At 41.1% G+C, this 19,272-nt stretch overlaps 1 protein-coding gene across 2 annotated transcripts; it reads right to left on the bottom strand.

Annotated features, from left to right (window-relative positions):
- Positions 1-12,476: 12,476 nt before the first annotated feature.
- wdr53 (WD repeat domain 53) lies at positions 12,477-18,688 on the bottom strand. Of its 2 annotated transcripts, none has more exons than XM_081369913.1 (3): positions 18,563-18,688; positions 17,189-17,671; positions 12,477-13,816 (listed from the first exon to the last, which is right to left on the bottom strand). In XM_081369913.1, exons 2-3 carry the CDS (start codon positions 17,663-17,665, stop codon positions 13,256-13,258), a joined length of 1,038 nt encoding a protein of 345 aa, XP_081226039.1. In that variant the 5' UTR covers positions 17,666-17,671; positions 18,563-18,688; the 3' UTR covers positions 12,477-13,255. The 2 variants fall into 2 exon arrangements, with proteins under 2 accessions (XP_081226039.1, XP_081226040.1); XM_081369914.1 differs by having other exon boundaries at positions 18,297-18,603.
- Positions 18,689-19,272: the final 584 nt, after the last annotated feature.

Genomic DNA, 19,272 nt, shown 5'->3' with positions numbered 1-19,272 from the left:
ATGGCAGTGGCAGAATTTAATGCCCCGGTGATCTGGCACGCTGGTCTGTCGCCGAGGACCGAGTCCAGAACCTCAAAATGAGGATTTCTACAACGTGGCCGTCCATTACCACTACGACCCAACTCCTTCTTTTGGTCCCTGTAATCCTTTTTTAGTTTTTTTAACTTGTTATTGATCTGCTCTATGGTTCTGTTAAACCCCGCTGCAGCCATCTCCCTCTGGATCTGCTCGAACACAGGTTTTGTTCTTGAAGCACCTTCGATTTTTTCCTGTACCTCTGCCGAGGACCACACCGCCAACAAACAATTAGTCTCCTCCACCGACCACTGTTTCGCTTTAGTTTCCATCTTTCATCAATAATTTCTACTAACGTTAGCTGGCGCGGTGTTTTTAGCAATGGCGGTCACCGTCGAGTTGTTGCTCACAATAACCCCGCCCCCAGCATGACGTGGTAAAAGAACGGTTCTAGTCCAGCAAAGAGTTGGTGCCGCTTTGGAACCAATTTTCCTGGCCGAGAACCGGTTCTTTGCTGTCGAAACAGAAAGAACTGGTTCGCGAGTCGGCACCGGCTCCGAACCGGCACCAGCACTGCCTTGGTGGAAAAGGGGTACCAGTGAGCCTCCTTGCGCAGACCTTGCGCAAGATCAGGGAGGACGAGGAGCAGGTCATTTTGGTTGCCCCGTATTGGCACAACCGGACCTGGTTCTCCGAACTAGTACTCCTCGCGACAGCACCTCCCTGGCCAATTCCTCTGAGGAAGGACCTCCTTTCTCAGGGACGGGGCACCTTATGGCACCCTCGTCCCGATCTTTGGAACCTCCACGTGTGGCTCCTGGACGGGACGAGGCAGGTTTGAGTACCCTACCACCTGCGGTGGTGGCTACCATCACTTCCGCTAGAGCTTCGTCCACGAGACATGCCTATGCGTTGAAGTGGAACCTCTTCGTCAACTGGTGTTCTTCTAAACATCAAGAACCCACGAAATGCCCGATCAGTGTCGTGCTTTCCTTCCTGCAAGAAGGGTTGGAGCGAAGGCTGTCTCCCTCCACCCTGAAAGTGTATGTTGCCGCCATTGCCGCACATCACGAAGCAGTCGATGGTAAGTCTTTGGGGAAGCACGATCTGATCGTCAGGTTCCTGAGGGGAGCGAGGAGACTAAATCCTCCTCGTCCTCCCCTCGTACCCTCTTGGGACCTCTCAGTGGTTCTAACTGCCCTGCAGAGTGCTCCATTTGAGCCTTTGCAATCAGTGGAGCTTAAGTTCCTGTCAATGAAGACAGCGCTCCTGGTTGCATTGGCCTCCATCAAGAGGGTAGGGGATCTGCAGGCATTTTCGGTTGACGAAGCGTGCCTGGAATTCGGGCCGGCTGACTCTCACGTGATCCTGAGACCCCGGCTTGGATATGTGCCCAAGGTTCCTACCACACCCTTTCGAGACCAGGTAGTGAACCTGCAAGCGCTGCCCTTGGAGGAGGCAGACCCAGCCTTGGCACTGCTCTGTCCAGTACGCGCCCTCCGTGCTTACGTAGACAGAACGCGGTGTTTCAGGACCTCAGACCAGCTCTTTGTCTGTCATGGTGGGAAGCTGAAGGGAAAGGCTCTCTCAAAGCAGAGGTTATCTCACTGGATAGCGGATACCATTGCTTTGGCATACCAGCAGCAAGGTCGTCCGTGCCCCCTTGGTGTGAAAGCCCACTCCACACGTAGTGTGGCTTCCTCTTGGGCTCTAGCGCATGGCGCCTCGCTAACAGACATTTGTAGAGCTGCAGGCTGGGCGACACCCAACACATTCGCGAGATTCTATAATCTCCGAGTAGAGCCAGTTTCTTCTCATGTACTCGCTTCAACCAGCCGGTGCTAGATTCTGCTCAGGTGTCTTCGCTTGCTCGCCATTCCTCTCCACGGACGGGATACGTGCGATCATTTTTTGAGGTGAGTCTGATAAGCTCTGAGTTCCTCCAGCACTGGTTACGTCATCGCCTGAGTTATGCCAATTTCCATAACACAGCTTTTGCGCTTAACTAGGTGCCTCCATGTGCATGGTTCCCCCTCTGGGCGACCCCCACATGTGTATTCCACTGTAAGTCTCCTTGTGAGCGTGTGTCTTTCCCTTGGCAAGCCACCTTGCCACCCCTGGGGTTTAAAATTCCACCTGCGGCTGGACACCCCAGTGATTTTCCATATGCAGCCCTCTGGGTCATATGTGTATTCTAAGTCCCCCCCATCAATGGCTGGGCATAATTGCATATTTCTCTCTGGAGATATGCTTCCCAGTGTACTTTGGTATCCCTGTGTTAAGTGGGACTCCTTCGTTCGTGCTAGTCTCACAACAGGGAGCTCAGACTTACGCAGGGCACTGGAAGACAGCCGAGGTGGCGTGATTAGACTGGAACCCCAATCGTCATCATCCGACGTAACTCGGAGTGACCACGAAAGGGAACGTCTCGGTTACGGATGTAACCCTCGTTCCCTGAGTGGGAACGGAGACGTTACGTCTTCCTGCCACTTCCGCTGTACCGCTGAAAAACGCCTGGGTCCAGTCTCGACTCCTCAGCGAAGACATATCTGCATTCTGCCAGCGTACTTCCTTATATACCCCCTGCGGTGGGCGGAGTTACGCTATGCAAATTCCGCAGACCCATGGCATTTCATTGCCATTGGCTCGTTTTATATACTCGAAGGTGATAGGCTTCTAAGCGAAACCCCAATCGTCGTCATCCGACGTAACGTCTCCGTTCCCACTCAGGGAACGAGGGTTACATCCGTAACCGAGACGATCTGTCTACGGCCAGGGCTCAGCGGAAGACAGAGAATGCCGGTCCAGCGCTGATTGAGGAATTAAATTAGAAAATAAAAGACAGTTTGACATCTTTTTTCTCGCATCTGTGAATTTATTTTTTAATCATTTGCTCTGAGATGAAGCGAATATATTTGTGCGGGAATTTCTTGCACTATAAAAGCTAACCTTGCGGGAATGGTTTAAATTATGCGCAATCCCCACATTCCCGCACCGAAATTCAAGCCCTGAAATGGCAGCGGGATGTGTAACTCTAGCATATGGCGCATATGTCATATAAAGTTAGGCAAGGCCAAACAGCGTTATCCATGTTATTGCGACTGCATCGCTAGAATAAGCTAATAGTGAAACTGATAGCGTTCTTCATTTAATTACAATATGAGGACTGACGGTAGTCTATAAAAATCAGTGTTTCTTTGTAGGTGATGACAACCATCTTGACAGCAGCAATCAAAGCATCGCTAATTACGGTAGACCTTAATTTGAGATAGTAAATTTGTTCCTAATCAAAGGGAAAACTCAACCACAGAACAGCTGGGTGAGTTTTGTATTGGCTTATTTGATACAGTAAATGAAGACTGTCAACTTCTTTTCAATAGGCTACTATTTCATCAACCAAAACTTTCCCACTCTCTGCTGTATATTCATAACCAATTATTTCAAAACCAACAACCAAGCCACATAAACAATGCCATTGGCACTAGTCTACATTGCAGACATGTCTCTTGATGCACATAACTTTTCACCTTTTTGCGCAATCTTGAAAAAAGTACTATTGTTGAAATTCTCAGATCAAGCAAACTTCAACGCACCCTTATCCACTACCTGCTAACGTTAGTGAACCTCACCCGAGCAAGCACACTTCACAGTTCCTCCGGAAATGCATTTTTTTCTAGTTAACTCTGTCCTGTGTCTTAAGGTCTGTCACCTCAGAAAGACATAGTTTCTTCACAGGACATGAATAATGAAAATGATTATTCATAACAGATGTTTGTTATCCAGATCTGTGTAAAGAGCAGCTATTAGAGAGTTTCTCATGTCACTTTGTATAAATTAATATGCATAAATGTAAACATAAAAAGAAAGCCATAAAGTTAAGTAAAAAAAGTGGGTAATTATGTAAAAAAAAATCATGTTTTAAATCAACATTTCACTAAATATTTTTATTGCTGATAATATAATTTGTAACTTACACAATAAACTCAGTACAACAAACATACAAAGGTTGTGCATGTATTTAGATATCATATTATATCTGGTCTTAACTGTGATTATGGATTTATAGATCAGGTCAGATAGGAGCGGCACCTTTGTCTGTAATCAGATGTGATCTTAGTTTTGGTTTCAATATGAATGGAGGGCAACTATCACACATGACCTACCTAACATTAAACGTGATCTTTGGTCTTAAAAGAATAGTCAAAGACTTAGAATAGTTCATCCAAAGATGAAAATTTACTAATTTACTCAACCTGGGTCGTGTGCATTGTTTTATGGTGCGTAATTTAAAACACATTTAACCTTTTTTTAATTATTCTCAGGTTAGGTAAAGTAAGTCAAATCTGTCCTAAATAATAAGCATTTGAATTTCCATACTTACAATATTTAGATCACAGAAGACTTCTCCGTGGTCAGTTCAGCTCAATCTTTTGTAAAACAGAGACTTATGGCAGGTGAGCTTCTTAATTTCAATTATATAATTTTTTTATTAAATACAGATTAACTAGTTTACATAAAAGTAAATCAAAACCAAATAATTTACGAGATTTTAACTTCATGAGGCACAATGGCAAGGCATCTAACACCGGAGAGGCCGTCCTTGGTAAATCAGCATCTGACTGGACATGTCCTTCCAGTCCTTTTTAAAGTCCATCAACTTTTTGACATCTTCAAAAATCTCCTCCTGGAAACTCCCTAAAACTTGTCCATTGGTAATCCATTCCCTCCTGGAAACCGCCTAGCACTTGGTCATTAAAGCCTTTGCCTCTTTGTCCTTCTTCTTCTGGACCTTATCTTCATTGCTGTATCTTCTGTATCTCGCCCGCAACACATAGACGGTAATGATTGCATTTTTCTTCTTTCTTTCGCAAAGCTCTTTCTAATACATTTAAAAAATGCCTCTACTCTGCCATATGCTTAATAAATGCTTACAACATTCAGTGTGGTATGTTTTTTTCTTTATAAACCATTTTCTCAATAAATGATTTTACAACAACAGTTGCAGTGTTTTTCTTCATAAACCATTTTCTCAATATATGGTTACAATGATTATTACAAGTGTCTTACACTTTCTTAAAGGGATACTTCACCTCTGGGAAGATGAATGTGTATTTAAAATAGGTCATTTAAGTAGAAGAAATGTGGAGAAATGTTTGAATTTGGAGCTTTCTAGACTGAGAAAAGCCAGAAAATGTATTTTTGGCTTATGTGGATGAAAGACAACAACTCCCAGAATGCACTTGCTTCGCTGCCTTAGGAGGCCACGCCTACCGGTTAGAGAGCACAGTTGAAAACAACAAGGCTAGCCTAAGTAAGTGATGAGTTTGCCAGAGATTTGGAGACCCAAAATGTCCGGGATTCGGCTTTTGCGTTCTACAGTCGCCATTCATCATGTTTACTGTGGCGAGCAGGACGAGGCTGACGGCCGCGGGAGAACGGCGCGAGGCCGGTGGCTTCATTACTGAGACGCGCCGGGTCTCGCATCTCTCACGGAGGAGCGGGAATTTTCTTAGCAATGTTAAAACGCACATCAACCGATCACTTTTTTAGCGTTCATGTAAACACTACAGTCAGATTCACCGATCGGAATTAATTCAGTTAGATTGAAACGAGAGGTGTTTATGTAAACAATGAATGGCGACCGCAGAACGCAAAAGCCGAATCCCGGACATTTTTAACAGTCTCGCCCGCCGGACAAGTCAGGGAAAAGGAAGATGGTAACCCCTACTTACTCAGCTTTCTCCTATTATTCAGCTTTCTCCACAGAACAAGAGCATGCTAGCTTAGCTTCCAAAGAAAGACGGCTGATACTGTGTACATTCTGTGAGTGAGATCCCACCCTGTATGGGCGGGTTGAAAACATGCGGAACAACGCCATCTACTGGCTGTAGTCTTTAGCCTCTGGACAGAAAATCCTCCGATGACGCAAAATGACGATTTTTGCGTCATCGGAGGATTTTTTCCAGACAAAAAATACATAAATCTCTCCTCTCAGGGGATATGATGGGGGAAAGCATGGTAATTCGAAAATACTACAGGTTTTCTACTAATACAAAGCTTAATGCTAAATCCTGAAGTAACCCTTTAATAAATTGTTTAACAACAACTTCTGGTGTCTTTCTTATGAAAGCTTGTTTCCGCCACAGAATAAAACATTTTAAGAGATAATTGCGACTTTTTATCTCACAATTGCGATTTTACATCTCGCAATTCTGACTTTATTTCTCAGAATTTTGAGATATAAAGTCAGAATTGCGTGAAATAAAGTCGCAATTGCGTGTTATAAAGTCAGAATTGCGTGAAATAAAGTCGCAATTGCGTGTTATAAAGTCAGAATTGCAAGATATAAAGTAAGAATTGCGTGAAATAAAGTCGCAATTGCGTGTTATAAAGTCAGAATTCTGACTTTTTTTCTCGCAATTGTGACTTTATATCACGCAATTCTGACTTTATAATACGCAATTGGGAGATATAAAGTCAGAATTGCATGATATAAAGTCGCAATTGCGTGTTATAAAGTCAGAATTGTGAGATAAACTATTCCGAGGTAAAAAAAAGTCCGTCTTTTTTCCCCTTAGAATTGGACTTTATATCTCACAATTGTGAGTTTATATCTCACAATTCTGAGAAAATATGTCAGAATTGCGAGATATAAAATCGCAATTGCGTGTTATAAAGTCAGAATTGTGTGATATAAAGTCGCAATTGTGAGAAAAAAAGTCAGAATTCTGACTTTATAACACGCAATTGCGACTTTATATCTCGCAATTCTGAGAAAAAAAAGTCAGATGTAAACTCGCAATTGTGAAAATAATTTTTTTTTTGGCGGAAACAAGCTTCCATACTTTCTTATAAAACCACTTTCTTAATAGTTACAGTTGTGGTTTACCACAACACTTAAGTACTTCATATACCAAAAGGCATAATTATAATAGAATAATTGCATATTACATAACAGCATATAATGGCAGTCAACAGCTTCAAGCTTTAAAGGCACAATATGTAAGATTTTTAGATTAAAATATCCAAAAACCACTTAACTTAACCACTTGTTGACTTGTGTACTTGCATTATCCCAAATATTATCAACAATTTTAACCAGCCCATGTCTGTGCTTCGCCTGTCAGTGACGTCATATCCGAGATACCTTCAATTTCGATTGTTTTTTACTTCCGTAGGAACCATGGAAACACCAAAGATGCTTTAATATATTCTGTGTTTTATTAGACAGGTGAGCAACTGTTTGGATATATTTATCAACAGAAAACGAATCAGTGTTATATAGCTCATCACGGGTAGTCTAATTGTTTGAATCTCTTGTTTTCTTAATTTAACTGGAGTACCATGTTTACCATTTAGAAAAACGAGTCATCCAGTTTTTATTAAAGGCACAGTATGTAAGTTTTCCCCCTAGAGGTCGCATATTCAAAACAATAAAAAAAGCTGTAGGTTGATGACTCTGTGAATGAGCATGAAATGATGGGAGTTTTCGTCTTCATCTCCACTGCTGATGGAAATCAATCCGACGGGACAAAACATATATACGGATGAGCTAATGAAATAAAGTTTTATAACGTTTCGTTTGATCACATGTTTTTATTTCATTCTAATGAATTAGCCACAAAAAAAAAAAAAAAAGTCTAATAAAGCAATATGAACAGCCAACAGCAGGGGCACTAATACGATCACTTATACTACGTGTAAAAAACAACAACTGAGGAAGAAGAGTCGGCCTAGGCTATAGCTTACTGTATTATATGGGCTATAGCCACTGACAGAAAGTTAGTTTTATAAGGCTGCACTTTTAAATTTGCTTACATTATATTTGAATAGCTAGTGGTCTCCAACGTGGTGCCTGTGAGTTGCCCGCTAAACACATTCTATAAATAGCCCCATCTTGTCGTCGGGGTTCCAGACTTCGAATAAATGGTATAATTTTGCGACCTTTTCAACTAAACATTTCAATTTGAACTTTTGCCTCTACAAAATTACCCAACTCTCTTTGATTATACGCTGTCATTTGCGTTGCGTATGAGAAACATCAAATGGCAAACGCTTAAAAAGCGGAACAAAACTTGTTTGATCAGAGCAGCGCATTATTAGGCCGGTGACACACTGGATGCGTGGCGTGAGCGTGACGTTTCTGTTGCGTGTCAGCTGCGTGGCGGCTGCGTCGCGTTTTCCATGTCTTTGCACACCAGAAGCGTGTCTGACGCGGCGCTGCTGCTGCTAGGTGACATATTGGTGACATGGGGAGAGAGTTGTGGAAGGCCTATACTTCATGTTAAACATAAATATATAGCAGCAAAGACAACGTCGGCAGTGTTGACGGCAATATAGACTATAGAATATTTCATTCTGTATTGACAGGTGCAGTATTTGAAAATCGATAATATTTTTTTAAATTGCATTTATATTTGCATTTATGTCAAACCCTAGACACTTTCAAACATCAAAATGACATTTATTAATATGTATTCGTGTCAAAATTTCATATAAACATCTTTTCCTATTCAATTTGGCCTGGAAACGCTTCCAAGACGCTTGCGTGTCGCGTGAAAAATAGGCGTCGGTTCTATTTCTAGCAGGCACGCGTTTTCCGCGCGGCTCGAGACGCGCCTGCGTGTCACGCATGCAGTGTGCAAGCTCTAACCTGTTAACATGGGAGCCGAAATAAAAACGGACACGCCACGCAGCTGAGACGCTTACGCCACGCATCCAGTGTGTCACCGGCCTTAGATCGGCCCAAACAACAGCGATCGCGGACAAAGCAGCTCTGTGCAGGCTGATCTCGATCACGCGAACATTACACAGTGATGCGCGATCCACTGAGAAGCATTTAAATTCAGCGCAGAATTCTCTATCTCTATTATAAACCCACAGATGACTGTGATTTAAGCTTGTAAAAAGCCAGATGAAACAGCGCTGATATTCTCAACATATTGACAAAAAAAAAAAAAAAAAAAAACGGCGAAACGTTGTTCCGAGAAGTGAACAAACCAGTTAGAAGACATTCACACCACAACTTATGAATTAACTTTAGTAAAACAAACTTTTTTGGCAGAAATGTGCCTGTATTCATATTAAAAATGCTGTTATATTAATATAGTCATGTATAAATGTATTAAATGTAATGCAGGAATGTTTTTGTTTAGAAGTTATGGCAGTTTATTTATTTATTTATATTTATAAATGTTTGGTCTACTGTTTTTGATAACACATACAATAGGTTTATAGACAATCAACAAAAAAATCAATCATATTTTCATAATTTTTCAGGATTTTTTTTTAACGCTTTTAAGTCTGAACCAGAATATCAAGATATTTTATTATTTCCCATATGATGGTGAAAAGTAAAAAAGCTTCACCATGTTATGTATAATAAATATTGGAGTATGACAAATAAAAATTCCTTCTAGATTATTTTATCCCTTGAGGAATAGCCCTCGCACACAAAAAGGGTTAGAGACCCCTGGTATATAGTAACTATATATGTTTTATAATTACAAGTTTGTGTAATTTGGGGTTACAGCCAGTGACATTTCATTATTTGTATTTTATGGCATTGTACATTTTTTGTTTTTATTTGAAGGCTGAGGCTTCATTAATAAACACAACCCCAATTATCATCATTGGTTTTGAGATGTTACTTGCTGTGAATACCTTGTCTGATAGGCTACAGTATTGTGGCATAGGCTGTAGTATCAGGACATCCTGGCTAGTGTCTGTCCACACGGCTAGAGGCGAATGGCCGGATGATGGGCCTATTTGGGAGAAAGTCCAGGGCTGTTTTTTAGCCCCAGTCCGTCCCTGTCTCTGTCTAGTTGAAGTTTGTCGCGAAGCTCTCTCCATCTAGGAAATATTGATCCTCAGAGCGGTGTGCTAGACACTACAACTATTACTTCTGCATTGTTTGCATTGTTGTACAATGTAAAAAGTGAATCTCTTGCAGTTAACAACATGCATGAATTTAACTATACATCACTGGATCATCAACTACACAATCACCGCCTGTTAAATAAAGCAACATCCAGCATATTCTCAATGTTTCTTGGTCTTCTCCTGGACTGCACAGGCTCTACTCTTAAACACAATGGTGACCCACAGAACTCAACAGAAACACTTTAAATCCCATCAGAACAATAAACACTAACACATCTCTCAAGATCTCAGCAGAGGATTAAACAACAAACACAGTATTGCCAGCTTCACTTATTACTTACCAGACTGACTTTATTTCTGTATTTATGTCTACAGAAGATCTTATTAAGAATTAACAGAGGTTTAGATGTTGATATCTTAGTGAAAAAAACAAGTTTAAAAATAAATAAATATGTCACCATTATGATGATCGGTGTTTGTTTAGTTGGACTCTTTACTATTAACATTAGTTCAATGGTTGCTTTAAGTCTGTGTTTCAGACATATGTTTGTTATGGCAAAAAGTGCAATATGATGTTGATCACTCTTTAGTATAGGATATAGTCATCATGTATAAATCTGAGTGAAATCTGCATGGGGAACTTTTACACTCTCGTGTGAAACTCACGATCACATGGGTTCCTATAGGGATTACTGATTTTCAGCTGTGAAATTTCATCAAGCAATGTACTAACATGTACAAGTTCAAATAAGGTTTTGACAAAAAAAGGTTTTATACAAAGATAAACCTCATATTTCAGCCTTTAAATATTTTTTTATAAAAAGAATGAGTCAAAAAAGATAAATTACTGACATTTATACATTAGCTTATATTTATTAGTAGTGTTTGGGTGCACCCCCATTCTTCATGTTGACTGAGCTTTCAATGTTGTTATGGAAAGGGGTGATTGGTTGGTTCCTGTCACATGACCTGCGGTGCGTTTGCGGCAATCTGAAAAGTTTAGATTTTTTTCATCTCGTTGTGGCTGGTCACTTCAATTATGAGTGCGCTTGCCCCGCGCCTACATTTGAACAAACTTGAGCGCGCAAAAGACGCGATATGTGAACGGCCTCTGGCGAGCTAGCTCATATCAAGCCACGAGCGACTGGAGCAAGCGAGCGGCGTGTTGGAGACCCCTGATCTAGAGCTCCGCTTTGAAGGCTACAACTCCATACTTTTTTGCTACTTTGTAATAACTTTCTGCGGCCAGCGTTTCTGGAAATGAACGAGGGTAAACACTTTTTTAGACCTGACTAAATGAAATTTAAGACCTAGGATGAAAATCTGGGCGTTTTTAAGATTTTTTTTAATTTAAAGTTCAGAATTTTAGACTTTTTAAGACCCCACGGAAACCCTGTTCACTTTACACAGCAGAAAGTATTGTTTTACTTTACCAGATGTTATGGGCACAACAGCATTAGAGGCACATATTCACATATTCAATACTGCCTGAGAGGAAATAACAAGACCTATAAATACCTCTTCTTGTAAATCAGGGCTGTTTCTGTCAGACAGAGCACTGTGTACAATCACTTTCACTTTTCACTGCAGGGAGACTTGATTCACTTTAGCCGATAAACAGAATTCAAATTCTTTAATAATAGGGGACATGAACAGTAGGGTAGCTTATTTGGATTATAAGATATGTGTTACGATTTTACTGGTGTAAGAAATGAAAGCTTTAGCATAAGTTCTGCCGGGAAGACTCAATTGTTAAGTCACTTTACCTTCTCATCTATCCAATCACATTCTAATACTCGTGGTATAAAAGATTGGTACTTACACAAGTTTGAGTTCACAGATGCTGACGCTTCCATTCAGCTCCATCCCCCCCACCGACTCCAAGATGGATCCCTCCCTCCATCCTCCCCACCACCACCACCACCACCACCAGGATGGTCCCTTCCCATACCTCACAGGGGGTGAGGCGGCGCCCCTGCCTTTGTCTTCAGGCAGGATATGCAGAGTCCGGACCCTCAGATTGCGAGCTACGGACGGGGCGCCAGAGAACTTTATTGCTTGCTGGGCTGTTAATAAATGTATAATTAAGTGTGCTTGCTGAAAGTTCTTCTTAAGTTTTCTTATTCTTATTCTTATTCCTATTATTATTAAGTGTGCTTGCTGAAAGTTCTTAAGTTTTCTTAAGTTATTCTTATTCCTATTATTATTAAGTGTGCTTGCTGAAAGCACCGGTGTAAGTTGCTCGCAAAGATGACATCACGAGTCCATGTCGTTTGTCCGCCATATTGGATTGAACAGAAAGCGAAACTAAAGTTTCACAGGTCACAAATTTGGTCCGAACTTCACGAAACTGGACGTACATGATCCTTGGACCAAGCCTCACAAAAGTTACTAGAATGATTTTTGATTTTCGGAAGCGTTTGCCCGTCACAGCCAAACGAAATCAGTGCCCTAGTCGCCAAAAAGGAAGTCGTCCATTTCTCAGGAACTCTGTCACGTATCGAAACCAAACTTTATACATGAACTCGGGACTCCAATGTGAGGAAGCACAAGATCTGAATTTTTTTTTTTTTTTATTTCAGGCTAATAGACAAACCCATTTACCTATGTCTATGCAAGAGTCTCACCTCACACTTTAAATGTTAATGCATTTAGAGACAGTAGGTGGCACTGTTGTATTACATTTCACAGAGCAGCCAAGTCAGTGTATAGACTGCATTCGTTTTTACCAGGTTTGTCTTAATAAATGCAGGCATGAATTTCGTTTTTTGCATTGGTCTAATTTAATCATCTTCATTTATTAATATATACAGATTTGTATGCATGAATTGTGCATTTCCAGTTCTCAAAGCAGTTAATAACAAAAAAAAAACACTTTATACAAAATACATCATGCTCTTCTTCAGACTCGTCCCAGCGTCTAGAACACAACTGAATGCTTCATCAAGCGTCTCCATACTTGAAAAAAACATGGAAAACTACTTTTAAACAGGAGATTGACGGATTATTTACGTACATATTTACAGCGGGTCTATTCGCACAGGATTAGTATCACCTGAGGTCATTTTTCAGGACCTTTTTACTGAAAGTAAAAGTCGCTGTAATCTTTACTGATATTGACCGTAATGATCACTGAGATGCACATTAAGACGGGACTAAAATCACTGAGAAGCTCTGGTAATAATTACTCTACCCCACATCTCCATGTTAAACAAATCCCGTCTGAAAAGGGACTGGAAAACACCCACATCAGATCAACAGAGGAGCCACAAAAGCCTGAGAAAGCATCATTTACACTGCAGATCTTGCATGAAGTTTCCACAAGTTTAATACGAGTGTGAAGGATCCCTCAGCTGTACTATAGTTGCTCGAGCGAGTACACCGTTGGGCAGCTGGTCTGGTCGGTCACCAGTAGACTGGGCTTCCCCTCCAGCACAGCGGGACAGACCCAGTTCACCTTCTCCGCGTGCTGGAAACACAGCCTGGGTCTCGTCTCTGAGCTACAGGCCTCCTCCTCGTCCTGCGGGTTCTGGCCTCTCCTCTTCCTCCTCTTCTTCTTCTTCTTCTTGCTGTGGTCCACCAGTGGGTGTTGGCTGAGGTCCCAGAGCGCCACGAGCCCGTCGTTGCCCCCGCTGGCGAGCCAGTAGGGGTGCGAGAGGAAGCTGATGAAGTGAGCCTGCGACGCCCCCTGACTGTGTGCCGGGATCATCCCGCGCTCCCGGAGCCGGCCGTCGGCACACGCACGCAGCAGATGCAGCCCGCCGTCCTCCGCCGCGCACACACACACGTCCCCGCAGGACGACACACACACGCAGTGAGCCAGAGGGGGGTTGAACACCTGCCCCGTGTGCTCCTGCTGTGTGTCCTGCAGACTGACGCTCCAGACGGGACGGGACTTCGGGAGGGTCCACAGACACACCTGCGGGTGACACACACACACACACACACACACACACACACACACACACACACACACACACACGTCACACTTACATGTCTTTAATAACACTTACATGTCTTTAATTTCTAATTATTGGACAAAAAACGTCCTCAAGTAATAACCTAGAATACTGTCTAACACTTGATGGCTGCTCTGTTAAGTCTTCATCGTCGGTTAGGAACCTGGGTGTGCACTTTGATACCAATCTTTCATTTGAAAGTCACGTGTCTAGTATCTGTAAAACTGTATTCTTCCATCTTAAAAATATGTCTAAATTGCGCCATATGCTCTCATTGACAAATGCGGAACAATTAGTTCATGTGTTCATGACCTCAAGGCTAGATTATTGTAATGCTCTACTGGGTGGTTGCCCTGCACGCTTAATAAACAAACTACAGCTGGTCCAAAATGCAGCAGCTCAAGTTCTTACCAGAACCAGGAAGTATGACCATATTAGCTCGGTTCCCCAAAAACTGCACTGGCTCCCTATTAAACATAACATCAATTTTAAAATATTGCTGATTACTTACAAAGTACTAAATGGTTTAGCTCCGCAGTACTTGAGCGAGCTCTTAACGCATTATAGTCCGTCACGTCTATTGCGATCTCAAAATTACGGCCAGTTAATAGTTATGGTATTAATGTTAATTAATGTTAGTTACTTCCTACCATTGTCCGGGAAGCAGACACACTCTGTCAGTTCAAAGCTAGACTAAAAACACTCATCTTTGACCTTGACTTTGACCATCATCTTTGACTTTGATCATCTCTTTGATCTAGCGTTCACATAAAACATTATAGACTCCTATAATTCAATGTTAGGCTGCATATATTAGGTCAGCCGGAACCGGGAACACTTCCCATAAACCCTGATGTACTCATTACATCATAAGAAGAATGGCATCTACGCTAATTTTAGTGTCTGTGTTTATCCCAAGGTTTTCCCGCAGCCTGCCGGATCCAGGCCGTATCCAGATCTGATGAAGGACCTTCGCCTGGACCCGATGACAACGCAGTGCTGAAGTGCCAACTAGTCTCTCCCTATGGAGGATCCCTTTCCCACTCTACAGATAAAGCGTTGTCGGGAAACTCAATTTGCGTATCTACCCCGAAGTGACAAAATAAAATAAAATTCTGTATCAAAAATTATAAGGAAACACCAGTACTTTGTTTAGGCTTGGCTTGTAGGGAATTCCAAACCTGCGTACATATATAGAGTTCTCAACGGGTCAGGTCGGCCCGACAAACCCCATGGGACCCGCGGGTTCGGGTCGAAAATATAATCAAATGACTCGGGTCGGGTCGGACCTCGGGCTTAATCTTTTCCGCTCAGTAAAAAAAAAAAAAAAACATTTATTAATCATCGCTGCTGTTCACCGTAAAGAAAGTCTGGCTGCTGCGTGTAACGTGCATCATGGAGAGGGGCGGGGGCAGACCTGACGCCGCTGCGTGCACGCCGGCCTTTAGCCTGGAGAAGATGATGGAGTTGGTGAGAAGTAAACTTGCCGCAGGTGAATTCACCGTCGCTACTACAGCCTATTTATATATTTAAAGTTTATTGTTTCAGTTGTTTGTATTGTTAAAAGGCGTGAACATTAAAGGTTGATTTGAATTCCCATCTGCTGGTCATGATAATACGTGTATGAGAGAAAAAAAAAAATCCGACGCGGCGTCGGGCCGCGGGTCGGGTTCGGGCAGATAATTCATGTTTATGTGTCGGGTTACATCGGGTCCGGGCTTTAAAAGCCACGGGCCGGGTCGTAATTTTCAGGCCCGTTGAGAACTCTAGTACCTACCCCGAATTGTTAAAATAAAATAAAATTCTGTATCAAAAATTATAAGGAAACGCCAGTACTTTGTTTAGGCTTGGTTTGTAGGGAATTACAAAACCATAAATTATACGCTTATCTCTGTAAAGCTGCTTTGAAACAATCTACATTGTTAAAAGCACTATATAAATGAAGATGACTTGACTTGACTGTCACGCTATCATACATGCAGGTCTACCTGCAGTAAAAGTAAAACTGAATCAGACACCAGATATAATTTTAATATTCTTTTAATGTAATTTACCACAGGACGTCTGTAATAATAATAATTTTATTAATCCTTGATGAATAAAAGTATTGAGTTCTTTTATTTCTTTCCCCCAAAAAATACAATAAAAATTATTACTGACCCCAAACTTTTGAACGGTAGTGTTTGATGTTACAAAAGCTTTTAATTTCAGACAAATGCTGTTCTTTTGAACTTTCCATTCATCAAAGAATCCTGAAAAAAAAAAGTAAATAAATGTTTTCAGCATTGATAAAAATCATAAATGTTTTTTGAGCATCAAATTATCATATTACAATGATTTCTGAAGGACACCAGTCAAACTCATCAGTTTACATGCAGGTCTACATACAGTCAAACCAAAGATTATTCAGGCACCAGATATCATTTTTGATATTTTTTTTTTACTAGAGTGTGCAGGACACTATAGTTAATTTAAGTGAGGATAGCAAAATAAAGTAAACGGTGACAAATCACATAAAAAAATAATATATTTTCGTGTAAACACTCTTCACTTCCTTTTTATTCAAGTTTGAACTATTTCTTTACCTGTGAAAAATAGAGGATTATAGAATCAAGAAGTTTCTACTGATTTGTTTTTTTCAAATTATCTTTTGCATAGTCTATTGATATATTTTCCAATTAATTATTTTCTAAATTAGTAACCGTGTAAACTAAATATACAATTTATTGTGTTATTTACTAAGTAGTGAGATATCACATGTGTGTCCCTGGATCACAAAACCAGTCACGAGTCGCACGGGTATATTCGTGGCAATAGCCAACAATACATTGTATGGGTCAAAATTATCGATTTTACTTATATGCCAAAAATCATTAGGTTATTAAGTAAAGATCATGTTCCATGAAGATATTTAGTAAATTTCCTACCGTAAATATATCAAACATGTATTTCTGTGAATGAATGCAGCACAATCGGGAATATAAATGCACAACTTTAAAGAAGATTTTCTCAATGTTTCGATTTTTTTGCACCCTCAGATTCCAGATTTCCAATAGTTGTATCTCGGCCAAATATTGTTGTACCATAAACCATACATCAATGGAAAGCTTATTTAGTCAGATTTCAGATGATGTATAAATCTCAATTTCAGAAAATTGACCCATGTGACTGGTTTTGTGGTCCAGGGTCACATACAGGCTATTGGTCTAAATCACCCATTAGATGCTATTTTTAAAAAAAACAGGATGATCTCGTCATCGTGTCCCACTTTCCCAGCGCCTGTAACACAGAGCCGTCAGCGAGCGCTTCAGAAACCCTGGGTGTCGTCGTACCTGCATGTCGAGTCCCGCAGACACCAGACTCTGAGGCCGGCGCGGTCTGAAGGCCACGGAGGAGCAGATGTTGGTGTGTGTGCGCAGGGTCCCGGTGGCCTTCGTCAGCTGCAGATCCACGAGGGTCACGGCTCCGGTGTCGTCGCCCGCAGCGAGCGTCCGCCCGCTCTCGTCCACACACACACCGTTGATCTCGTCCTCGGCCACGTCCCTCAGCTCCGCCAGCGGCGTCTTCAGGCTCCTGAGGTCCAGCAGGGTCACGGCCCGGCCGTGGCAGGCGGACAGGAGCGAGGGGTCGGCCGGGGAGAAGCACAGGCCCGTGACGTCATCGCTCAGGTGGAGCGAGGAGAGCGGAGAGCCGGCGGGGCTCCACAGGGTCAGCTCTCCTGCCTCGGCTCCGGTCGCCACCATCGCCTCATGGGAGACGGCGGCGCACAACACCGGGGAGGAGTGACCGCCCGTCCACACGCGGGACATCCTGACCTGCACACACACACACAAGAGTGCAGAGCTCAGAATCTGACAGCATTTACACTAGAGGCTCACCGGCTGACCCGTTTTGTAGATTATCGATTACTCGATTATCGGCAAAAAACACACTTTTATGTATTCGATAAGCAGTGAAGTTGCATATTTAAAACTAGAGACGTGAAAAAGAAAACTATCGTCGATACAGCAGCCGACAGAAACATAAACAAATCAGAAACGCATTCAATTTCAGTTCTTTTATCGTTACTATAATACATATTTTGATTAGATAATCAAGTGTTCTAAAATGAAAGTAAAAAAAAATATGTATGAATATACAATATACATGTGTGACTAATGTCACTTTTTACATTTTAATGTTGTTTCTCTTGCACTATGAACGTGGTGACATGAATGATAAGGTATAATTAATATATTAATACTAATATTTTAAAAAGTACAGTATGATGGTCCAGCAGTTTTACATGTTTGTAATAAAGTTCAGCACTATTTTATGTATTTTCATTGAGTATACATTTTAAAACTATCGACATCAGGACAGATTGTGAGAGACTGACTACAGCAGGAGTTGAACAGGGTTAATTCCCATCCAGTTTTACCTAACAGTGTTACTACTTACTCTAGAGTTGTTTTGCACCTTGGCAAAGTATCTGTCAAACAACCCTTATGATGAACACAAAAGGCTGTGATTTAAATAAGGCATGAGGATGAGTGGATGAGTTCTGCCTTCATCACTAACTATAAACGCGTTCATCCCCTTAACTTACAGAAGTCAAACATAAATTATGTAAAACTCAACAGACATTGCTCTTATATTCCTGTGAATCGTTATTAGATTATTTTCTTTTTGCCCCATACAAACATCGATTATTAATCCTCACAGACCTTTTATGAATTGCCGTCTCTCCTGAGCAATTTTCAGGTGCGCGTTTTGTCACGCGTCGCCTGCTGATGACGTCGCGAGGGCATAAGTCACGTGTCGCCTGCTGATGACGTCGCATGTCATGCGCCTCGTAACATTTGATATTGTTAATAATATGACATTTTGGAAATATTAATTGGAGATTGATTTGGACTTATAATAACAAATACTGTATCAATAATAAAGTTTGTGAAATATACTTTAAAATTATACAGAAAATGTATCCATCAAACCAGTTCCTAAAAAGATATAAAGAATGAATCCTATGTATTTTGTAAAAAGGATACTGAATCTATTTTTCATATTTTCTTTGAATGTATATATGTTAAATTCTTTTGGATTGATGTGGAATATTTATTATGAGAAAAGAGATATTTTTTTTTATTATGAAAAAAAAAAAAAAAAAAAAGACTTAGACAAGAGTCACGTTTTTATGTCAAATCTTATCATATTACTTGGTAAGTTTTATATACACAAATGTAAACGGTCTGAAAGGATACCCAACATCTACCATTGGAAGGCTGACATGAAGATTTACTTTGAAACATTGCAAGGACTTTCAAACCGCAAAGCAACCATATGGACATCTACAAATAACTAAATTACTCTTCTTTATTTTGATTACACACGTATACCTCTTTCCGTAATGTTGTTTTTTTCTTTTTTCTTATTT

This window comes from Scardinius erythrophthalmus (assembly GCF_964197995.2).
Source record: "Scardinius erythrophthalmus genome assembly, chromosome: 7".
Taxonomy (NCBI): Eukaryota; Metazoa; Chordata; class Actinopteri; order Cypriniformes; family Leuciscidae; genus Scardinius; species Scardinius erythrophthalmus.
Note: the sequence above shows the minus strand (reverse complement) of the source record. Positions and strands in the feature narration are given on the sequence as shown.